This window comes from Vidua macroura, chromosome 3 (genome assembly GCF_024509145.1).
Source record: "Vidua macroura isolate BioBank_ID:100142 chromosome 3, ASM2450914v1, whole genome shotgun sequence".
NCBI classification, from domain to species: Eukaryota; Metazoa; Chordata; class Aves; order Passeriformes; family Viduidae; genus Vidua; species Vidua macroura.
In genome coordinates this window covers 19,328,973-19,354,712 of record NC_071573.1, presented here as the reverse complement: position 1 = coordinate 19,354,712, position 25,740 = coordinate 19,328,973, and the positions used below count along the sequence as shown (strand labels likewise).

The window sequence follows — 25,740 nt, the reverse complement described above, 5'->3', positions numbered from 1 at the left end:
TTTTGTGGCTTTTTCAGGCTTAACCCTAAGCGGAGCAGAAAAATAAGAATTTTTCAAGGTGAATTTCCATCTTGTGGGTGGTGCCAAGGTGTGAAGAGAGCAATGTTGGGGTTGGCATGCCTTTTCTAGTTGCAATGTCCATGGACTTTAAGGCTCTATGGTTTTCTCAACACAAACTGTAACCCTAACTCTAAGTGCAGCAGCAAAAGCAGCTTCTTGCCCAGTTGCCTGGAACATAAATTGCACCAAGAACAAACCTGTTGAGCAATCTTTGGGAAGTGGGATGTTCCTTTATAAATACAATGCTCCAAAACCTACCAAAATGATACCAAATAAAACATAAGGGACTGAAGTTAAAAGAAGAAACAAGAGACAAAATTCATTGAAAGAAATGGAAAAAAAAGGTAAAACAAAGATAAAACAATAAAAAGGCATGGGATGTATAAAGGGCAAAGAAAAGAATCAAACCCTACTAAATTTGTCCTCATTGAAATCACAAGAACTCTTCCTTTCAGAAAAGGAAATGAAATATTGTAGTTTCAATAAGAATCATCATGGTAAGATTTGCTCCATATCCCTGCACTTCATGGCATCCTATGCCATTTGATTGTTTTCCCTTCAGTGAAGATTTATTTTTATTTTTTACATTAGGCAGATCATTTCATTAAATTCTTTTCCTGTCTTTTCTGATTTCTTATTGATATTTTCATCAGATATTTCAACTGCAATGAAGTTAGTTTAGGTAAGATTTGGTTCTTTTCACTGCAACTCATTTCATCCCGGTCCATTTGCCTGGCATCACTCCAGTTCCAAATCTTCTTATTTTTTTGATTTGCATTTTATTTGATCCTATCTTCTTTCCAGAGTGTTTGTAACATTTTCTTTTCTGTTTGCAAGATTTTAATGAGCATCATCTCAGTAAGCTTTGCTCCATATCCCTGCACTTCATGGCATCCCATGCCTTTTGATTGTTTTTCCATCGGTGAAGATTTTCTAATGTTTTTAAATTAGGCAGGTCATTTCATTCAATTCTTCTCCTGTCTCTTCTGTTATCTTCTCTGATTTTTTTTCCCCTGATTTGCAACTTCAGTGAGGTTTATTTAGGTAAGATTTGTTCCTTTTCACTGTAACTCATTTCATCCTGGTCCATTTGCTTGTTATCACTAAATTTCCAAATTTTCTAATTTTTTTCAATTGCATTTTATTTGATCATAGCTCCTTCCCCGAGTGTTTGTAATGCTTTCTTTTCTGTTTTGGTCCATATCCTTGCACTTCATGGCATCCCATGTCTTTTTATTGTTTTCCCTTCCGTGACAATTTTTAAATTTTTTTAGATTAGTCAGGTAATTTCATTCAATTCTTCTCCTCCTGTCTTTTCTGTCTTCCTGTTTTATTTTTTTTCCTGATTTTACAACTTCAGTGAGGTTAGTTTGGGAAAGTTTTGGTCCTTTTCACAGCCCTTAATTTCATCCTGGTCTATTTCCTTGTCAGCTCTCTATTTCCAAATTTTCTTTTTTTTTTTAGAATTGCATTTTATTTCCTCAAATCTCCTTTTCTGAGTGTTTGTAATTTTTCCTCTTAAAATTAGCCTTACTGAAACCCCAGAATCTGGCAATGGAGTCAAATGACAAGACAGGAGAGGATATCTATATACTACATGTTTATGAAAAAAAAAAAAAAATTCACCAAGGGGAAAACAATGAAATTGCATGGGATGCCATGAATTGCAAGTAATAGACCAAGGCTTGCTGAATTGTTCCTCTTTGAAATTGCAATATTTCATTTATTTTCTGCAAAGGAAGTATTTTCTTTCCGTAAAGAAATTTAAATCTTGAAACCAGAGAGCGAATTATTTCCAGAGAACCGATACTCTGGAAAGGAGATATTTTCAAAAGCATTTTGGTTTTTTTAAGCCTTTCCCTAATTTTGTCAGAAAAAATGACTATTTTCTTAGGCATAGATACCCAGCATGTGAGAATTTTCACTGTGTAAGGTATGGATGGAGCAATGTTGTTTTATTGCCATGGTCCCCTTGGCAGACCTTTTCCTGTGCACTGTCCCTGATCTCTGGACTTTCAAGTTTCCTCTGCCTTAACCCTAAGCATAACCCTAACCCCAAGGAGAACAGCAAAATCGGGCTTATTGTGAGGCTGACATGTCCAGCATGTGGGTGGTGCAGGCTCTCTCCCTTCAGAGGTACACCTACATTTATGGTAGCTGTGCCAGAGCTGTGTCTGTTCTGCTGCTGCTGCTGCAGCACAGTCATGCTCTGGCCATTTTCAGAAAAGAGAGAAGGACACATGTCATTGCTCTATCTTCCTCGTTCCTTAGCTGGTGTAGGATTTTTCTTATCTGATCTGGTGTAAATGAGACTGGTAAGAGAACCAGGCAGTTCTAGTAGCTTTGCTGAGACCTTTCTCTTTTTTCTGGTCCTCCTCATAAGAAGAGGATACCATCTTTGGTAATATAAAGTCGTCCTTGCAGCAGCACTCAGCAAACCTATTTCAGAAAGTAGAAGTCTTTTGGCTTCAGGGGGAAATGCATATGTTAATGGCGATACTAAATATTGTCCGTTGTTTCAGAGTCGCTTGCATATGTTTGTTTTTACTTTCAAACAATAGGCAATGCCCCAGGGTTACAGTGCGTATTCTGAATGGTTCCTCAGAATGAGAAAACATGATTTGTCAAATGACTTATTCAGAAAATACCAAACCGAACAGACTCATTTGAACAGCTCTATTATGCTCCCCTGGTGTGCTATTCTTTAAACAGAAGAACCTTATTAGTGTAACAGTCACTCCAGGCCCAAGATGTTAATGTTTTCTTTGGCTCTAAGTTGGAATGTACATATGTAGGAATCATTTTCTAATTATTACAAATGATGTTCTGTTCTTTACAACTATTTTCAGGGGAAAAAGTTATGCTCAGGAAGAAACCAAGTAAACATTTTTTACTTAAGGTTTCACTAGAATAACTAAAACCAATTGACCAGGCTCATTGGATTTAATCAAGCTTTGACTATAAACTTGGAAAAATACTGCAAGTTGTCTTTTGACTGAAAATAGAGTCATTGCTAGATTGCTATGCTGCATTTTGCTGTTTTATTGGGCTATTTATCAGGCTATAGTATGTTCTTATGTCAATCTATTAAATTTGCTCTTTTAAAGAAAAAATGTTAGGTGACAGTTGATGCTATATTATGAGGTGTGTGTTAAATCCTACAATCTTTTGTACAAAAAGTTTTTCTTGATCATAGAATCACTGACTTGAATCATGAATATACTGACTTGGAAGCGACCCATCAGGATTATTGAGACCAACTCCTGGCCCTGCACAGGACAACCCCAAGAGTGACAACCATGTGCCTGAGAGCATTGTCCAAATGCTTCTTAAACTCTGTGAGGTTTGAAGCTGTGACTACTTCCCTGGGGAGCATGTTCCAGTGCCTACCCACTCTCTGGGTGAAGAATCTTTTCCTGATATCCAACCTAAACCTCTCCCTATGCCGTGTCTGATGCTCCCAGGGCGTGCTTGGCCCTCCTGGCTGCCAGGGCACTGCTGACTCATTTTCAAGTTACCACAGACCAAGAGCCGAGTTCCCTTTCTGCAGCACTGCTCTCCAGCCTCTCATTCCCTACCATATAAGACAGCCAGGTTTGCCCCACGCCAGGTACAGAATCCAGCACTTTCCCTTATTGAACTTCATCTAGTGGGTGATTGCCCATCTCTCTAATTTGTCAAGGTCTCTCTGCAGGGGCTCTCTGCCCTCAAGGGAGCCAATAGCTCATCCCAATTTAGTGTCATCAGTAAACTTAGTCTTCCCTCAAGTCCTGCATCCAAGTCATTTAAGTCTTTAGTATTGGATGGCCAGAAATTTTAACAGTGAAAAATCAAACCTTCACATTTTAGAGAAGTAGATCTCCGCTTATTCAGAGTAGTACTGTCCAAGACTGATATTCCTTCCTGAGCACAGAAAGAGAAATTTGTTTTTCATAGTATCTCATCTAGGCAGCATTCATGCAGACTTGTAGCATAGGCATATAGACCTACACATACTAAAAGACAATAGCTGTTTTTTTCTAATCAAACTAGTTCCTAAATCATGTAATGTCGCTACAGTTGGTTGTGAATGCTGCAGAAGGAATGCAATCAACAGCAAATAGCTGTAATATGAAGATTTTGTCATGCACTTTTTTTAAGGTTGAGGGAAGATGTCTGTTCTGATCTGATTACATCATTATACCACTTATATATAATCAGGTTGTCTTTTAAATTGCTGAGCAATTCAAGAAGCAGTCTCGGGCTCATCTACAACAGTGAATATATGTTGTATCTTCACAGGAAGCTATTTCAGATTTTACTGGGTTGCTAGCGTGTGTCTGACACGCAAGGAGTCACTTCTTAAAGCTTTGCTAGATAGATTACAAGTAAATGTGCATCAAAAAATGTGTCATACACTCATTCTTACTCTGACTTGTTTCCATCACCCTGAAATGTTTATCTGCATGGCCTCAAAACATGGTAGCATATCTAATCAGCTTCAGCATAGTAATTTTTTAAAATTTATTTTATTTTTAATTTTGTGTCATATCTGTCGGATTCTTAATATCAGTCTGTCTCATCTGACCAGAAGTTACACAGCACAATTCCTTTGGTAAGAGCAAAATTTTAAGTTTCTGAAACTGAAGTATAAAGTGAGCCCTGGAGCTCTATATTTAATTTTATGTTGGACAGCTCTGGCCAGAAGAAATGTCATGAAATGGACATCAAATTGTTGCATAGAAATTACAAAGCCACGAAGGCAGTGTTGTAACAGAAAATACCCATGTTCATCTGAAACTCTGATATAGTCACTCCTTGCTTAAAATATTAACTGAGACCAGTGTATTATTACCAGAAAACTTGTTGGAGGTAAAATCCTTTGGACTTTTCTTGTTTGTGCTTTTAAGAATCCTTTATTTATTTTTTATACTTCTTAAATTTGCATATTTGAAAATGTGAAAAGGATAGGAGCTGTATACAAAGCTATTTCTCTATTTTCCTTATTCTTTCTCTTCACATTAATTTCTAAGAAATAATCAAGAGATAAGTGGCATTTAATCATATAAGCATCCAGAGCACAAAATTCACAGATTATGGCTCCTTATCCATATGGCATTGCTTTTCAGTCATGCTTTTTGGACCAGCTTAATATTTAATTCATGAACAAATAGATGTGATAAACAACAGAACAATAGTTTCCAGATGTGCTTCATTTCTGTTTCTTTTCTACCATATGAAGATAAACAGAATATTTCTTCACTTTGGACAATACCTAAAATAGCACTCTGGCATCTAAGATAGATTTTAAGTGAAATTTAGATACCTAAATTCAGGAGAGCTATCCAGGAAAAACAAAACCAAATAAATCCCCTCTCAAAAACTGTTCACTTATTTCCTGAATGCAACAAACTGCCATTTGTACAGCACAAACAGAAGTACTACTTTATTGGCTGAGCTGCCTACCCAGTCCCCATGGAGTATCCAGACATAATGTGTGCTTCTGCTGAAGTCCCTTGGAGCGTGTTTGCTGCTATATATCCATGATTGGCTAAAAATGCCTAGTCAGAAATAAGTATTGACAGCCAACCTTGGGACATGAAAATAAAGGTCCAAACATTTGTTTTTAAATTCAGAAAGCATCCAGGTTATTGTTTCCAATTTCAAGGAGATGCTGAGCTGCAGTCCAGGACCCTTAGTGGTTTATGTTAGTTATCCTAGATGTCCCAGTATTGAGTATCTGGATTTTTAAAAAAAGTGTTGAAGCATTCCCTTGGGAACGCTTTAACAATTAAGGCCTATGTAGCCTATGACAGTTTGTACTTAGAGGAAGATAGAGGTCCAGAATGATGTCAGCAGGAAAATAAAGTTAGTTTCTGTACAGTTTTGCTGTTTAACCCTACCAAAGCTTCTTTTTTGTTCTTTAGCAGCTAGAATGTATGAAAGGCTATCAGAAAAAAAAAAAAAAAAAAGTGGGATTTGGGATAAAGGATGCTGTGGAAATGCAGGCCAAACAATAAACAGGAATGTCCTTCAATCATAAAGTGTAAGTCATCATCTTGTGAGGGGACAGAAGTAATCTGGCCAGAATTAACAAGAACATGAAGAAAAAGGGGAGGAGGCTTAATATGGAGGTTAGAAGTAAATGCATTGAAATGGGTCAAGAGTTTAGAGGACTGTATATTGAGTAGCTCAATGAACCACAAGATGATTGAGTCCAACGTTTAACCAATCACCATCTTTTCAACTCGAACATTGCACTAAGTGCCATATTCAGTTTTTTCTTGAATGCCCCCAGGGATGATGACTCCACCACCTCCCTGGACATTCCATCCCAATGCCTGAACACCTTTTCAGTGAAGAAATTCTTTCTGAGAAGTCAAGTACATTGTCATCCTGTAGCGATGACTGGAAGAGACTGCTATGCCATAAGCTTTCAGTGTTTAAATTTGATCATGCTTGAAGGTATTAAATGTGTCAATATTTGTCAATATTATTGTCTCAACTGAGTATGGCAAGGAAGGAAACATGCCCCAGTCAGATATTTTAAATAGTAATCTCAAAATATGCATTATCCTACATCATACTAAAATGTATCCATTTAAATCTGGGATATTTAAATTCCAAGGAAGGAGATTATGTTGGGAAAACTGTGTATTTCTATGTGTGTTTGGTAATGTGCTGAGCTTAGGCTATGATTTGCAACTATGAATTTGTGGAAGTCGGGGCTGTGCTTCAAATTCTAAACCTGTTGTCCTTTCTGGGAGCTCTGACTGCAGAGTTCTATCATCAGCTTCCTTGCTCCCAATGGTCTCGCCCATCTCTTTGCTGGCAGTTACTTTCTCCAATCTTTTCTTCCCAGCTGGCAAAAGAGAATGTTTACTTGTATTTCAGACATTGTAGGTGAGTTGATGACAGTGTCTCATCTTAAATTGCTGGTATGCCTGTGCTGATGCACCAAATTCTGCTGCTAGGGCAACCAGAACATGGGCAGACATTTCCTTCTACATTCTCTGCTGTGGGGCATTGACCTCTGACAGCAAACTTTGGGATGGAGGGAGGGGAGAGGGAAGAGGAGAAAGGAGAGGCAGTAAAATCTTAAACCCACACAGAAGGCAGAAATTTGCTGTGGCAAGTTGTACTCTACTGTATGTTACCTGAGGCGTTCAGGTATATAGTCATCCATATATTTTTAATGCTGATGAGGGCCTTGTTTCATACCTGGAAAAATGCATGTGCATCAGAGAGGCCCTGAGTACTGCAATAATATGTTTTCCTCCCTGATGCCACCATGGGCTTTCTGAAAATGAGAAGCTATCAAATTACATGGGGATTTTGCCAACCATGTATTACAAAATAAAGCATTTCCATCAGACATAGCGTTGAGCCAGTTTACTAATGCAGACTACTTTGTCTCTGCACATTGTCCTAGTAGAGCCAACTGACATGTTTTTGCCATTGGAGAAGGACAAAGTTTGAAAAGAAAATTCAGAATTTGTCCCAAATATTTCTCTGGGTCAGAGAAAGGCTGAATGGTTTATTTGTTCTTAGTGCTGCAGGATTTTGCATTAGAACAAAATATTTTCTTTTATTCCATGACTTTTCTTGTCAGATACTTTTTATCATAGATTGTGTTCTCATACAATTTCATCACCAGATTTTAAAAAGTATTCTAACACATCTGGTAAGATTTCCTATAACTATCTCTGTTTAATCTTCTTAGTTTGAGAAATTGCTCCATTTGAATATCTACACTTGGGTTCAATGTCTCCTACTTTCAGGAATACTTTGTAAGCTGTTACAACTCTAACCTCAAACGCAGTTAAAAATATATCTGTACAAGGCTCATGGAAGTTATGTGATTGCTCCCCCCTCTCTCTGAGTGATTATTTGCTGAATTTGCATCTTTAATTTTTGCTCATTCAGCAGGATTTCTTATCTGATTCAAGTGGGTACATGCAACTTCATGAATCAGATTTAATAGTTTCAGAGTATTGAATTGGTTTTCACAGTTGGGTGGTAGCTGAGTCCAACAGCAAATATAGGGGCATTGCATTACTAACAAAACCCCCACTTATTTCCTGTCATGGTTTAAGCCCAGCTGGCAAAAAAGCACCACACAGCCACTTGCTCACTCCCCTCTGGTGGGCCTGGGGAAAGAACCAGAAAACTAAAAGTAAGAAAACTCATAAAACTATATAAAGATAGTTTAATGGGTAAAGCAAAATGTGTGTGTGCAAGCAGGGTTCCTTCTCTCCTAATAGTGACTCAGGAAGACAAATACTGTCACTCCAAATGGTTCTTCTTCATTCTCGTCCCCTCTAGCTTTTTTTAACTACATATGATGGCACATGCTGTGGAATATCCCTTTGGTCAATTGGGGTCAGCTGTCCCAACTGTGTTCCATTGCAGCTTCTTGTGCACCCCCAGATTATTGACTGGTGTGGCAATGTGAGAAACAGGGAAAAAAAAAAAAAAAAACAACATCTAATACCATATAGCGTGATTAGGTACCCAAAATCCCTGGAGGATGAATTCCAGGAATCAGATGCCCTGGATGCATAGGAGGATGTTCTGCTAGATATTTTATGTAACACCAAAAATGATTTAACAATAAAGAAAGTGAAACATACTGCAGCATCCTATTTGAGGTGTGAAGGTTTCAGGATCTCCATGATGAAAGGATGCATTAGGATAAATGCAGGCTTGAAAAATGTAAAATAATAGAAAAAATACAAAAAAATTACAAGAAATGAGAAATCATTGACAAAGGCTTCAGCCTGTCAGTTCTTGAGTTAGCGATCTTTGAAACCTTATAATAGTTATAAGGTCTAATAAACCTTATAATTATATAAGGTCTTATAACCTTATATAATTATAGATGATCTAATAAAACATAAGAGAAATTTCAAAACCTGTAATGTGAACCCAAACAAAACAAAAAAAACCCCACCTTTTTAAATCAGTGGGGTTTTTTTTTAATTGTAACATATTCACTTTTGTATTGTCCCAAAGCATATTCTTCAGGTTAAAGCATTCCTTGTCTGTAATACATTGGAAGATAATTTCAGATCCTTGAAACAGTCTGGAACAATGCAAAGACAAGAAGTTAAAGGAAAGCCATATTATTCAAGTTATGTATTCTGTCCTATTTAGTCACCAAATGGGATACTTTCCTCTGCTTTACATCACTCTTAGGTAGATTTCTCTATTCCATTTTGTCCTCTCCATCACCCTCCTTGCTTTTGTCTCCTGTCACAAAACTGAAGTTCTGTGTTACCAGCTCATCTCTTTTCCATACCTACATGTCTCCAGAAATGCAGGCCAAAACCAACAGATTTATCACAGCCTTAATGACAGCTGGCTGCATGCTGAGTGAATTCTTAAATTCCACAAAACTACTTTTGTTGCCAAAACATGTGGAGTTGCAGCAGTCAACATTTTATTGGGGCCGTTATCTCCAGATGAAGAATGACTCTGCTGGAAAAAATTATTTGGTATCAGCTGTAGACCTATTTTTAGCTTCTTGTTTGGTGAAACTTCAGAAAATATCATTAGCCATATGTTGAGAGATGTTCTCCACATCTTAAATTCAATTTTTCCAAACCACATTTAAGCACTACCTCTTCCACAACTTTACACTTAGAATCAGAGGACATGGTAGGGTTTTTTATGAGAATGTGATTCTTCATATTTCTTTGGGTATATATTTATGCTTATGAAGATTGTAGAACTGGCAGTACTTAAGACTGAAATCTTCCTTTTGTTTATATGGGAAGATTTGTGCAGGCAATGGTACTGGAATCATCCCCTACTTCTGTCACTTATGAACTTCAAGCCTAGCACTGGGGCAATGGTGTTCTCAGAGGCAGAAAAGTAGAGCAGGTCATAAACATTCATTCTCCCCTACAAGTATTTATAGTGAAAACAAAACAAGATTACTTTAATGAAAAACATATACAGAAAATCTTAAGGGTTTGTAAAAAATAAGAGCTTCTAAGTGAAAACATTTTTTCCCCAAATGAAATCTAAACAAACTGTCAAATTTCAAATTGGATTAAAACAAAACGAAAGATTAAATCATATCTGTCTGGCTAAGTATTGGTATGGAATTATAGTCAGGTGCCTCATGATACTACCATGTCCCCCAAATCTGAACTTGTGTTTGGTCTACTTTTCCCATAATACAATTTCAGTTTCTCCTCAGGAAGTTTTCTGGGAAATGAAGTTCAGTTTTTGCTGCCCTGAAAAGACAGTTTGAACTATGTGAATTGGACAAATGTCATCTTTCTATTTCTATTTAAAGAAGAAAAAGAAAACTCTTTTGCTAGAAGAATAGTAAGGCTGAAGTTTTATTTTTCTAATTGGTGGAGAAGTTTTCTTTGGTTTCTCTCCGATTACAGGTGGTCTGATTCAAATTTCTCATTCTTTCACAAAGCTGCCAAATAGAAGTTTTCTTGCAACATCATAGTCCATGTTCATGGATGGAGCAGAAGTGTACAAAGGCTAGAGTGAAGGGAGAGAAGAACATTTGGGATAGGTTCACACTGCTGAATGGTCTGACAAAGCTCGCAATACAAACAGAGCTTCTGCAGCCTCTCTGGTGTCTATCCCAGTTGTGCTCAGAGGAAACTCTATGTAATTGGAAGTCAAGCCTCTTGGCTATGATAATTTAAAACCAGTCCCAATGTTCTTGTGTTTCCACATTTTCATACTGATGGCAAGCTGTTGTCTATCTGCTTGATCTTACTCTCATTGACTTGTTTGGCTTTTTTCCGTTGGCCTCGTTGCCACTTGAAATGCAAAACATTTAGATTGCTGATGATCTGTTTTTAGCAACATTAAAGAAGGACATTTATTGACAAAATTGAGAACTGTATGTCACCCTTATTTTCAGATGGCTCTTGATGAAAAGCCTGTTCTTACTGGAACCATTTTTTTCAAATGACAGTGCAGTTGCCTCTTGCAGCTCACAGTGCTTAAGAGAGTTTCTGATCCCTTACACAAAGATAAATGTACAGATTGTTTCTGAGGCACCTCTGTTAATGGTGATCCATTGAAATGAGTTTCAAGATTACTACAAATTGTTTCATGGCTGTCTCATGGCTCAATATTGGGTGAGTAACACCACACTGTCTGAAACAGTGCCATAGAATACAAGGATCTAAATAGTCAGAATAGCAAAAAGCAATCTGAGGAAAAAGTAGCACGTTTAACCACATTTCACTGAGTATTGAAACTGAGTTGCTTTATAGAACTTTCAAAGCACAAATAGCAAGAATGTTGATAATTCAACCTGGTTTATATCAGTAAAATTAGTAATCAAGGGTATTTTTTCTATAGTTACAGGAATCAACTTATTTCACTGAATGTGTTTTTTGTCAAGTGTTAGTACAGCTGAGGTGGAGGATTTATCTATTTTTATCGCAGGGTTAGATGAAGTTAGCTACTTCACTTAACCTGTTTCTCAGTAGCTGAAGGCTTTTCATTGTTTTACATATTACATTTTCCTAATTTTACAGGTAACTTTAATTACAGAAAAAGTCATTGGTTTAATTAAAAATAATTTAAAAGAATAAAACTTCCTCTGCAGAAAAATACTATTCTATTTTATTGTCAAATGGTAGGTAGAGTGTTTTCTTTTGTTTGTTTTCTATGAACATTCAAAACAACAAAACTTGACTGTTATACTGCCATGTATTTCAAATAATGCATTTCCTACAATGCTACTAAATATTTAACAACTATACTCATAATTTCCAGGGAAATTCAATTTGTTATGGTCCTTTTGTGCTCACAGAACAATCTAATTCTCATGACTTGTGAATTTAAATGGTTTTTTATATTCTCTGGTTAAGCATTTGCCACCTTTTAATGACATGATTTGCCTCTGATTAGCTTACTCTGTAAGACTTCATTTGTAAGCAGAATTATATTTTTAAATCAAAATGCACACTAATATGATATAGAAAATCACAGGTCTGGGGGGAAAAAGTAACTCCAGCATGGTTTTTTCTTTCACTGGTATCCAGATGTACATCTTAGTACATATTATTAATAAATCTCTGCTTAGAAATTGTTTTAATTTGAAAACTTGAGAGACATAATCCCATCCCTCTTCAGAATACATTTACTGCTGAAATTCCATATTTAAGATTATGTTTTTCCTTTATTGATTCCATTAATGTATTTGAATAATAGCTTCCCATGTGGTAATCTAATTATTGTTTGGAATAATTGGGAACTGGCCCATTGTCATAAATCAGGTAGGAAATTGATAAAAGGATAAAAATGAGTTATATGAGTTATAAGAGGCATGGGAGTCTTAACTAGGAATGTTGAGATAATGGAATTGGTTAATTTTTGACTGAAAACCAATGACATCTACACAGTGAGTCCTGTTGAGTAATTGCCATGATTTTGGAATGTTACTGCCCAACTCAGTGCCCCCCACCAAGACTCTCCAAACCACACAGTGCTGTCTCTCACTGCCCCATTTTCCCCTAGCCTTCTCAGCTGTGGTGGGATGGAGACAATTATTGGAGGTAAGAAAGGCAAAGATCGTAGGTTGAGATAAAAACAATTTACTGGAAACAGCAATAAGACAAGAAAATGAACAGTAACAGCAACAATGCTAATGACAGAGGGTACAGGAAAAGAAACAATTCACACAGAAAACCTCCTCAATGTTAGACAATATAGGATGGCTCCTTTTGCCATGTTTACTTGACCCTTCTCCTGAGAAGGGTGTCATTTTCCCCTGCCCCCAGCAATGATGTGAGGTAGTACAGAATAACCCCATGCTCCCCTCCCAGCCACTGAAAAAAGTAACCCCGCCCAGAACTAGGTCAGTAGAACTTGCAGAGGCTCTAGTACATGAGATATGTAAAACTGAGCAGGACAGACAAAAAAAAATGGATTTTGGGGAATTAGTTTTTCACTGGCAAAGGGGTGGACTAGTGACCTACTATCTCGTAAGTGCCTTTAAGTCTGTTTGAACAAATACTTGGAATTCCATATGTCCTCTGGTCCCATTTGGACTTCTTTTGTATCTAGCAGTAGGAGGTTGTTATCCTGTGAAAGTGCTTGACAGTAAATACTTAATTTTCAGTCTTTCTTACTGGACAATTAAATCTCAGTATATGTAGAGTCACACCATGCCTACTTGTTTACTTGCAGTAGAGAGAAGGACAGAACTCAGTAATCAGCTTGTCCCATGGATCACAAAAAACCCCTAAAGTTGGCCAGCAGCACAGGGAGTTTTAAATGGTGGGAAATAGGCAATGACTTCATTGATTTTTGACATTTTGAATTCTAATTATTTGCATTTTGTGTCTTTTACAGACCATCTGAAAGGAAAGATAATTCAGAGGCAGATACAGAGAGCAGCTCTAGGTAAGAGTGTAACATTTCAGATAGGATACAACAGGGACAAGCTCTCTCCCCGGGGCTGAATCTGCTTGGGAGGCAGGTTGCATTTTCTATGACAGACTTTTTTTCACAGTATATCTACAATAGTCCATGCCACAAAGAACATGTGAACTTTGCCTGAATTTTGACTCAAAAGGTGTCTAATTTTATGTGTGGTGAGAAAAATAATACATGATTCTTACAGATTTGGGAGTTTGGTTTCTGATTAGTCTAATCTGAATTCCCATTAACAGACATTGATTTGTCCTGAGGCTAAGCTAGTAGCCATGTTGCCACAACCTAAGATTCTTTTTAATTTTTCTCATTCCAAGAGGTACTGAAGGCATATACAGTTCATTTCTCTCACATCTAGTTATTGAATTTGAGAAGTTATTCTTGCAGTTTCTGTTGACACAGCTGTAAAGCTAAAATTGTCTGTGTAAGTTGTTCACAAAAGTGTAAAGTCATCCAAATTTGGTTTAAGATGCTTTAAGTTGACTTCACTGACTTTGTACTAAATTGGCCTAAGAGTGTTCATAAGAGAATTCCACTTTGGGGACAGTAAACTTCAGCCAAAATTTGACAGAAAACCGCTGGGGCAATCAGTTTAGATACCCCCTCATTTAGATCCATAGAAGAATCCCAAAATGTGCCTTCATGGACCTACTTCACATCAAAGATGGAGGTAACTCAGACCAGATTGCAGCTGATATGTGTATTTCTATGTATACATAACATAGAAAACACTTATCTGTTAATAAGAGAGAGAAAATTTGGGGACTATCTTTTCTTCCAAAAGTCAGGTGAGTAAGTTACTTCAGAATAAGAAAACTGTTTCTGTTTTGAATTTACCCCTGCATCTCAAGCTTTGGTGATGATGTTATTGTTTCATACATTTATCATTTTTTTTATTTTGATTTAAAAATCAGCACTAAAAAAAATTTTGTCTTTCAATAAAGCCAAGGAATCAAACTCAGTTGATTTTTTATCAGGATGAGAAGGTGAAGGGAAGGAATTGCTGGTCTCTTCTTCCTGTTATGCAGTGACAGGACATATGTGAAAGGTTCAAAGCTGCATCAGGGGAGGTTCAGATGTGATATTAGGAAAAGATGCTTTACCAAGAACAGGCTTCCTTGACAGGTGATCAGTGTCCCATATCTGACTGTTTAAAAAGTATTTGAGCATCCTGGTTTAATAGTAATATGCTTTCACTTCTGGTCAGCCCTGAAGAGGACTAGATGATTGCTGAGTCCTGTCCAACTCCTCCCCTTCCTTGCCCTCCCCTTCCCTCCTCTGAAGTTCAGTTTAAAGGTACTATCTTCAGAATAACATGGAATTTTTTCTTTAATTCACTCCAGGTTTGAATACCATCTATTTAGTAATTTTTTAACACTTTGATTTATCAAGATAAATCAAATTAGTGCTGTTTATGAGAATTCCTTATTCAATGTTTTGAAAAATTAACTAGTATATTCTGAATGTGTATTTCAATCTGAATGATAATATATGGCCTTGTACACTGACTTTTTTACTACATTGAAAAATTGTGTTTCAAATGCTGTTTTCAATAACTAAGCTGTTTTTCATAACATAGGTAGGTATAATTTTTCATGTCCATAGGAAATGCCATAGTAGTGATTTTACCAGCTATACAGTCACAGTGTGAATATTCTATTAGTATTTCACCTCATAGCAGGCAACCTGTGTGGTTTTGCCTTTTTGTTTTGAGCATTGCTGTCTGCTTATTCTCACTAAGTCGGGACTGCACAAAGTATTTTCCAGTATTTACATTATTATTTGAAATACTCTGGATATTTAAACTTAATATTTATTCTATGAGTTGGGGAGTATTATTTGCCTGCCTGCCTGCCTTTCTGGATGAATATTTTTTCAAAGAGTAACAGGTGCCAAGTCTCCCAGGAACTTCTTGATGATCAGAATGTCATCAAGATATTTTTAAATGAAAGCTGTGTGGTCAAAAGTCTAATTAAGGGTCTGTTGAAATCCCAACATGAAATAAAACACACCATTGTTTCAACTAGAAACCAAGTTGAGTTAACATCTTCCAGCTGCCTTTCTTGTCTTTCCCTTAACTTACAGCATTTTATGGTTAAAACTCTTCAAGAAACTATTCTAGTCTGATTTGAGAGTGTAGATCTGTTTCCCTTATGGCTGTGCTTAAGATGTAGATTTCTATTTGAAGGAAAACACCACTACCCAGCCCATTGCTCTTAGCTATCTCTTTTAAAACACCACATGCTAGGAGTTAAAAAGGACTCAAATAGATGGGAGGTATCATCAGAGACAAGGGATGTTCAAAGTTTGTCAGTGCACTACCAGAAACATTGAATACTTTATGTAAATTTGCAAGGATTCATCTCAGTGTGCCTTTCATCTTTATTAACTGCAAAAAAAACCCTTATTATGTAAATAAATAATTTTAATTATCTTTATGAACATCTTTCAGAGTAACACACTTAACTACATTTTTAGGCAGATTTAAAGTTCCTTTTGCATGCCTAACTGCACTTCAGGAGTATTTAAAATGAAATAATGTGCACACTGCCTGAGTATTGACAGCAAAAACACTGGGTCACAAATATGCTTCAGGGTGGAAAAGACAGTAGAAAAGGATGGCAAGAAAAGCTTTCCTTGGGGTTTGCAGTGTTTTAGAAGAAAAGCTGGTGTTTTATTTGATTCTAGTGTAGCATTATCTTATGATGCTTTAAAGTAGTATTTCTGTAAAATGCAGAGCCTGATGGCAAAACCTTTTTACTTCTGGGGAGGTTTGTTAGGAGCAAATTACTGTCCAACTCTGTTGTCTTTGTAAAGCTATTTAAAATTAAAAAAAAAAAAGGACGTGGGTCTTTGTAAGAAATTTGCATCTCTTATACAGATTTATACAGTATTAAGGCACAGTTTTATCAATATTTTATTAAAAAAACTTAAACCAAACCATATAAAAAACCCACTTGTTTTTCCAGGTTTTGTAACTTGAATTTTAGAAATAAGATTCTGTATTTCTCATGTTATTCAAAGAGGTGTTCCCAAGTTCTTTTTTAAGCAAAATTCCCTTGAAAAACTAATTCCCCATAAAAACCAATATGACGAGGTGAGTCAGAAACAACAGATATGTTTCTGAAAATGCATACCAGCATTTGATTTGGTGTGGCAAATGCCTGCGAGCAAAGATTTTGGCATGTTATTTTTATATTTGGATTTGTAACACGTATTTGGTTTTAAGCAAATATAGGGAAATTCCTGGTTATCTTTCTTCCCTTTACAGCTTTATCTGTACCATCTTTTCCTACATTTTCAAAGCTAGATGGCTGTTCTAAAGATGTTAATATCAGTCTGCGCCTTTTTTCATTCCATACTGTGTGTTTCTTTATAGCATGTTTCATTTTGCTTACTCACCTTTCCTTGTCTGGAAGTGAATGAACATGATCAGCACAGAGGATAGACAGTGCTGTATAATGAATGCATCAGGGTACCCCTGCAGGAATATTCCAGCCAGTCTTAGGAAGGGATTTCAAGCAATGATTCCTCCAATGCTTTGCTGCTGCCACTACCACATATCCGACACTGAGACACAAATATGTTGTCTGACAAATTTCTGCATATCAGAAGAGTTACAAAGGGGAACTGCTGCTCCCAGTTGTCCAGTGTCAGATCCCAGAATCACAGAATGATTTGGGTTGGAGAGGAGGTTTAATCCTCAAGCCATGGGGAGGGACATTTTTCACTACATTAGGTTGCCCAAAGTTCCATCCAACCTGTCATTGAACCCTTCCAGTGTGGTTCATGCCACTAGAAATACAGGTCCACCATGGTTTGTACCTGCTCTGGTTATAAGGTATGTTCAGGAAGTGTATGGTAGTCCTCTCTGCAACCATTGTGGCCTCTTCTAGACATATATAACATTAATTAGTCCAATAATTATGATTGTCTTGGACTCATCTGCTGTGATTTGTGTGAATGGAAAGCACATAGCACTTCCAAACTGATGGTTTGCATCAGAGTTAATCTGTTCTTTAAATAAATCCATATTTAAATAAAATGAGCTTGGTTTCTTTCACTGCCTTGCATCTTGTAACTGAGATGACATTTAACTTTTTTCATATGAAGCAGAAGAGTCTTGATCTGTACTAATGCCATGAAATGAAGAGACACAAGTGTTTTCAATCACAAAATGACAGAAGCTGAGGAAACTGGCAGTTTGTGTTTTCCCACACAAATCCAGCATAGTCCATGGAGAATAATAGATGGCCTGTTTTAAGACCATCATTCTTGGTGATGAAAAATGATATCTTATGTATGGGCTAAATAAAGCACTTTAGAGAAACAATCTCATGTCCATAATTTTAAGGAGGTGTTTTTTTGGTTTTTTGGGGGGGTTTTTTTGGGTTTTTTTGGTTTGGTTTTTTGGGTTTTTTGTGTTTTGGTTTGGGTTTTTTTGTTGTTTTGTTTTGGTTTTTGGTTGTTTGGTTTTTTTTTTTTTGGTTGGTTGGTTGTTTTTTTTTGCTTGGTTGGGTTTTGTTTTTTTTTTTTGTTTTTTTTGGTTTTTTTTGTTTTTGTTTTTTTTGAAAGGAATAAGGCAATGTCCCCAGTACTACCAGGCATCCAAGGGCTAAAATATGCTAGAGAGCAGTGTAGTCAGTTTGCAATAGTCACAGAATAAGGGAAAGATTCAAAATCTTTGTGTGTGTTATGTTCTTCTGTACCTTTGCGCTTGAAGTGTCAAACAGCAGTGGTGTTTTTGTATTTCTTGTGCATGCAGCACACTGACTTTTATTCCTAGGATGACCTCTAGTGGCATCAAGGCCATTTTCTTTAGGGATGAATTTAATTTTTTTAGTCTATTTCAAAGGAAATAGGAATTCTGAGTGACAGAAAGCTCGTAAGATTGTGCTTGCTAAAGGGACATTTATTTTTCATTGTTGCTAAGACAAAGATACCAATAGCACAACTATATGAAAATTCAAAACTAGTACCACTTTGCCTTTTTTAACAAGTTTTACTCTGCCAAAGATACAGATACTTTTGAATTTCCTTTGTACAATTATTGTAATATGTTAGGTTCTTTTAGAAATATTTACCAAAGTAGTCTTGAATCAAATGCTTGAAACAGTTAGGGACAATTAATTTTGAGAATATATAAAAGCAGTTGTTTGGACATTACAAGTTGTTAGACTATATCCTTTGGTAACTGTGAAGCTACACACTGTAACAAGCTTACTCTCGTGGTTTTGCATGCTGTTTTGTGCTTCAAGACAGCATCATTTATGGCTGAAACTATGAGCTCTTGAAGAGTTTTTTTATTTTTGTATTTACCAAGTTCTTCTGTAAAGATGGTCACAATCAGGAAAAAAGCCGTGGATTCAAAGCAGCACCTAGACAAGATGCAATGATGCCCTTGCCGCAGTACTTGAGGTTTCTTCTTAGGTAATGTGTTTTGAGGTTTTCCCAGTATTACATAGGAACTAAATTTAAAATTATAGGAGTATGTTTTAATAAGAAGATACTTCTTCCACCTGTCCCTTCAGGCCTCAATCCCACACCGACTTTTCTTTCCACAGGTTTCTCTCCAGGCCATCTAGGGTGTTTATAGTTTTATTTTTTCTGTATTTTTTCTGTTATTTTTTTTTTTTTTAGCAGGATTTACTATATCCAAGATTAGGTCCTAGAGGCAGGCATGAGTCTTCTCTTTCAGTTTGTCTTCAAGAAAGAGAATACTGATATTTACTGGAAGTCTTTGCAAATATGTCCTCCTGAGATGTCAGAGAAAATTCTGAGATAACTTGTGTGTTCCTATTAAGTTTCCCACGTGACCCACTCAAATCCAATGATCAGATCTCAGAAAAGAGCAAAGACATTTTTGGATCAAGTGATATTTTTATTAGGAGTCATGAATTTGTAGCGCAGCTACCCAGTACTCAGCTTTTTGACATTGACTTTGGCATTTCTCTGTTGTTGGAACAGCTTGCAGTCTCTGTAAGCTTTCTTGTAGTAAGTATTTCTTCTGAAATAATGAAAAGTTCAGTAGGAGTTGTATTATTATTTAGAAACTCCTTTTGGTGTCTCACAAGACAGAATCTAGAGATGAAGCTTTCAATTCTCTAGTTTGGTCTATTAAGATAAGACATGAAGATACTGTGAGGGTAGTTAGACATTGAAAAAGTCATCAAAGAAGTTCGCAGGATCTCTGTTCATGGAGTTTACACAATATCTCTGGACATAATCTGGTTCCGTTTTCACCCACCCTTGAGCAGTTTGACCAAACACAGGCTTCCAAGGTCCCTTCCAACCAGAATGATTCTGTGATTCTAAAATAGGACTTGAGGTGGAGTGAGCAAAAATTAAATCTGGTTCTATGCACACAGACTACAGATTCTAGGCCTAAGCTTCATTGTTTATCTTCAGTATATCTTTGAGTACATCTCTCTTTTGCCTCTAAATAGCAGTTAAAATATTTAACTAAGAAAAATATGAAGTTTAAAGTGCTGTAGGCTTTTTTCTTCTTGCCATGTCCAGTGGTTGTGTCCAGTGTGTGAGTGTGTAGGCACCTTGACTAATTCTGTTTCAGTCAAGGTTTCCTCCGTGAAAGCTCTCTGTAATAAAAAATTCTGTAATCTAATGAACTATAAACAACAAATGGAGCTCTTTCACATCTGTATTTCTGTGAGTTTTTCAAGGTCAGACCTAGAGTAGAAATTTCTGTCTAGCTGATTATGTAAAGGACAGGACAAGGGGTGAATAATGAAATACCATTGTGAGTGTGATATCCAGCATTTCAGAATAACCTGCAGGTCTGGTAAAAAACTTCTGCCATTTTATTTTTTGCTGAAATAGCTAATGGAAATTAATTCATTCCTTCTGTGCTGAAAAATGTTTGCATATTTGAGATCAAAATAAATAATTACTTGGAACAAGTAGCTAATAATATCCCACAAATGTGCAGAGGTTGGATATAACTTCTCCAGATAAGAATCTTGTGGTTAAGTTGTAATTGCTTCTGGATAGGTCAAGATTGTCTCTTCTCATTATACACTACAGTGTAATTCAGCCAACAGCTGTCAGAACATCAAGCCCAGTGTCCTTTCCTTCACAGGTCATAGGAAAGAACTGAGTTATGAGAACTCCCTAGATACCTCTGTATTTCTTGTTCCTTCTTGAGCTGGTAGCACAGCACAGAGCTCAGCTGTTCTGCAGCCAGCAGGTATGTGCATGGGAGAACCAGCAAAAGCGTGGCACTCCATGTGGGATATGAGTGTGGCCAGTAGGGATAGAGGGTCTCAAAACCATAATCTGGTCCCTAAAACTGCCCAAGTTGCACATGGCCCTAATCTAATACACATGTCAGAACACTGAACAACATCAAAATTAATCTTCTTAAAGAATGACATTCCTGTTGACATTAAATCCTATCCTTGTAGCTTCAGAAATTTTCTGGAAAACTCATACATCATACCAACATCTAAAAAAGCATTTAGGAAACTGTTTTAGAGGACCAGTGGAGTAGCCATGTGGGAGAGTGGAAACTAAACTTTCTGTAATACTTTTGTCTTTATTCTACACTTAACTGAGGTGGGGTTTTAGCACATTTCTCTGCTATTTGCATAGAAAAAAAACCATCAGATCCATGATAGAGGAGCTTCAGCCTAACATCCTTTGTCTTATTTGAGCCAAGAGTTAAACGAAATAATTTATAGTGCAACCTCATGCTCATAATCTATTGATTTCACCAATAATGATGTGTCTTTCCTTTGCACTTTCCATCTTCTCTACTCTTTTGAGATGAAAGTAGCAGAAAGATCAAAATTGTTCAGACTAGTACAGCCATATACATTTGTTTGGTTACTGTTCACTCTGGAATCAAGATCAAAACCTCCTTTATTGTCTAACTTGAAGTTGAAGTTAAACATCAGTTTCATGGCCCATCTATATCTATACACAGCTGAAACAGAAGCAGTTAAGGATAAGCATGTATGCTTGTTTTTCCTTAACATTCTTTCAAATGACATTGCTATAAATTTAGTGTACAGTCCAGAATAAATGCTTCTATGCATTGTCACAAGCATTTGTACTGACAACAATAGTACAGCTCTATGTCTACAGACAGCTCTATGCAGAATGCAGGTAAAACACCCCCTATTTTTAGAGAACACTAGGCCTATTGAATTAATCCCACAGTTGCTATGTGCATTGCATTCCTAAATGTGATCTGCAAGCACAGACTTTGCTGCCCATGCCTGTGTATATTGTTCATGCATAGTAATCTGTGACACTCATTGTGACTGCACCTTTAGCACCTTTAGGTGTGTCTTATTCTTAGGAAAGTTGTGTTATATTATTCTCAATCAAATCTTTCTCTTGACTAGGCACTACTTTACAAAAGTTGTGGTGCTTATTGAACTGCAGTCTGGATATTGGTGATGGGGTATTCCTAATGTCTCATGACAAAGCTTAGAAAAGAGATTTTTTTTTCCATGAAAACTCTTGAATTTTGTAGAAATTAATGTTTACAAAACTTCAAAGCTTATGGATGACAAATCACACCCCTTCTTGGGAGGCAGAGAAAGATCACTCAAACATAACAGGTATGATTTTATCTAATATTATGAACAAGATAAATTATGCAAGAGGAATCGCATGTAATCAAATGGTAAAAAGAATTTGTTAAGTTTAGGCAAGAATCTCAGTTAGTAGGGGGTTCCTGGCTAAGACCCAGCTATGTTACTATTTCACTAGATTAACTGGCATGTATGGAACATATTAAACTTGAAGCTGCTTTGTTGCTTTTTTTTTCCCCCCAGTTTAATTGTACATTTGGAAAGCAACAGGGAATTTTTAGCTGTGATGGTTTCAGAAGCTTACATGGCTTAAGTGCAGCTGACATTAAGGTCACACCTCCTGTTTTGTATACCATGTATTTTCAGGAAGAAAAATATAGATTTCAAAGAAGAAACTTGAGGGAATTAAAGTGTGACTGCATTTAGGAAAAACAACTCACTGAGATGGGAAAAATAGTTCTGTTTGCCAGGTGTACATTGGAAGATAGTTTGAGCCAGTATTAAGCCAGTAAAACAATAAGCAATGAAATGTTACCAAAAAAACCAACAAAACAAACAAACAAAGAAAGCAGCATACCAATGGACCCTTTTACTAAATTCAGTGATCAAAAGCAACAAAATGTCCTTAAATCCCCTTCACATCCGTTAACTTGTAAAATGCTGAAAATAGGACAGTGTGTTTCAGTGTATTCTATGACAAACTGGCTGATTTTTTTTTTAATCTATTACATTAGGGTTAAGTAAATTGCTCTAAACCCACAATATAAACTCCTCCATACATTAGGATATTTTCATCTTCTCCTGAGTTACATTGTGCCTACTCATTTTGCTTTTGTAAAGATGAGTACACACATGGTGCCCAGTGACAAACATAGGCTGACATGGCCCAGGGGAAATATAAAGAAAAAGAGGAGAATTACTTGTAAGATGATGCTGAATAATGATAGATGGGTATTCCTTTAAAAAAAAAAATGAACTTACAACATATGTTCCATTTTGAAAGCACTAATGCTTGAATTTGCCAAAAGCTCTAAAGCTGATAAATAATGCAGTAAATATATTAATGGGATACTAAAGTCAATTCTAAATTTGGTTACTTCAAGTGACTATAAATTTAAGCAGATAAACACAAGACTATCCAGTGGAAAAAAAGAAAATATTTGACTGCAAAAGTACAGCTGGAGGGCAAGACACAATGTTATTTGAGGCACAAGACAATAAATCCCTAGGAGTTTGACTTCCAGGATACACTCAGGTTGAGAAATATATGAACACCCCAGAGAGTATAAAGTTCAGGGTCACAGAGAGTTTCTTGCAAAATTTTCTGACTGTAGACAAGAATCTGCCAGAGTATTTCAGGTTGTTGCCAGTTTGCAGTAAACTATGGTGATAACACTTGGTATCATTCTAGAAATAGTGTGTTTCATCCATGCTTTCCACATGGCTTTGAAATAGTGATCCAGTTAGCAGGTGCTACAATTTCTCTCTGGTACTGTGTGGTTTGATCATGTGGAATGTGCTGTAAAATTTACTACTTCCTGTACTCCAAAATTGGGCATTTCATTAGAATAAAATAATTGTATCTTAAAATGTCTCTTACAGTCTTCTTTATGAGAAAAAAAGCACCAAAAATTACAAACTCTTATTATATGAACTGTCAACTCATGCAGAGCTCACCTTCATCTCTATGCAGGCAGCTGATATCAGTTGTATCCTGTGCTCACTTCACCAAATGGGTTGTATATGAAGATGAAGCAAAACCAGTTAGCCTTAAAGTAAGCACAAAATTTGCCAGCTATTTCCTTACCCATGTAGCACTGTCAGTCTCTTCTTTACATCTTATGACTCAGTATTCTTAAAAAAGGCTTCACAACTTAGGATTCATAATTTTTGCCACTCAGCTCTATGTGCAGTTATGTTAATGTAAAGAAACTAATACTCCTCATCAGTATGTTGCTGACTGCTGCCAAAATAGTCCTGTTGTACAGAACTGGATGCCAACAGAAGCCCCTAGTATACACAGAGCCAATGTTTTCCTAAGCATGCATGTCATACTCCCCTGCACCCCTGAAACCTGGGGCTGCATTATCCAGGATTAAATTGCAGCAACTGCATTCGTTGCCCAGGAGAAGTCAGTGGGGCATGAAAAGTGCATGTGATATTACACTCCAACTGAATGAAATAATCTCAGCTGATGCACTAAAAGCATAGAGCTAAACTGTAGAGCTGAGTTTCATATGACAAACTGTCAATCAATTAATTAAAGGTCAATCCTGACTGAACAAAGCAGATACCACTTTGTGTTCTGTGCAGTTGTAGAAATTATATCTGTAGAAATTATATCTGAGTTAATATTACAGCAATAGCACCTCTACTACATTTTTAATGTATTGCAAATTTTTTCATGTATGTGGGGAAAGCTGATGTCATGATTTTTCAGTGCTTCATAATCTACATGTACTTTGTATATGTAGATTAATATATATTTATGTAGGTTAATATATATTTTCTGTTTCTGCGTGAGAAGGCAGATATATACAGTAAAAATAAACTTTGTAGAGGAAAAAAAGCTGTAGCCAAAATAATTTTTTTCTTAGGTGTCTAAATTGAATTTGTGAGTAAACAGTATGCCTGGACTGGTAAGAGGAGAGGGGTGTGAGGCAGCAGATGCCATGGGGCAGAAAGAGGCCACTGCAGGGATTCATCAGGAAAGGTAAAGGGGAGGGGAGAAGAGAAGTAGCAGGGAATGAGGAGAAGGCAGAAGTAACAGGAAACATAAGTGTTGAAATATGATCCACCAGACTCTAGATGTCTTTTTGCTTGGAACATCAGGAAAAAGAGCCATGATCCCTTGTATATATTACAGTAGGTATATTCCAAAGGTCTAGTCTTTAGAGCAGAATATTATTCATTTGCCTTGTCTTGGGGATGAAAAGTGAGAAATCCGAAAATCCTCATCCCTTGTAATCGTGGAAAGGTCTGTTCCTTTCCTTAAAGGTTCTGGCATGGTTATGATGACCTTTTATTATGTGTTATGTTCAGATATTACTTGTTATACAATGTCACTGTTGTATCATCTCCTCTGCCTCCTGTCTTGTTTGTTCACTTTAACATTTCAAGCAGTTTATATTTTTATCTTTTAAGGGTACTCTCCCCACCACAAATGTATTCACCCTATCCTTCTTTGTAATCACATGCAGCAAGGCCTTTCAATGTATGAAATGAGACTTGTCCATGGGCTTTGTCCACCTTGACTGTCTGTATTAACATGCTTCAGCTAAGTAATGAAATAAAATGCTTTTCAACATCATCTGTATTAAGCTATAGAGTGCTACTACAAAAGATTAATGGTTTCAGCTGGTGTGCTGACAGGCAGAGAGGGGTCACTGCTGCCCTCTTGTTCCAGACAGAATTCCTCTCCTTGAAGAGAGGGTGCACTCCTCAGGCCTTGTGACAGACTGACATAGGATTTATTTTCTTGGCAGAAATAAGAGTTGGGGTGGAAACTTGTATGTATTGTACATCAAAACTTTTGGTTTTTTAATTTTTCTTGAGTTAAAAAGGTCAAACATACTTTCTTGGCAACATAAAACTCTTCTCATTCATCCCAGAAACAGAAACTGTTGTAACATTAGTAGGTAATTTTACATTTCCTTTCACCACTGAACATATAAACCATGATGGAAAGACTGTTTCACAGTCTCTCAGAATAAGCATA

General features: G+C 36.6%; 1 protein-coding gene across 5 annotated transcripts in view; it reads left to right on the top strand.

Moving 5' to 3' along the window:
* KIF6 (kinesin family member 6) overlaps positions 1-25,740 on the top strand; it is a 159,418-nt gene that overhangs the window by 113,177 nt on the left and 20,501 nt on the right. For all 5 annotated transcript variants that reach the window (XR_008436374.1, XR_008436373.1, XM_053973890.1 and 2 more), the window contains exon 16: positions 13,384-13,434. Coding sequence is in view for 3 of the 5 variants with exons in the window: in XM_053973890.1 (XP_053829865.1) it covers positions 13,384-13,434 (51 nt within the window). In the remaining 2 variants the exon portion in view is untranslated. The remainder of the gene's footprint in view (positions 1-13,383; positions 13,435-25,740) is intronic.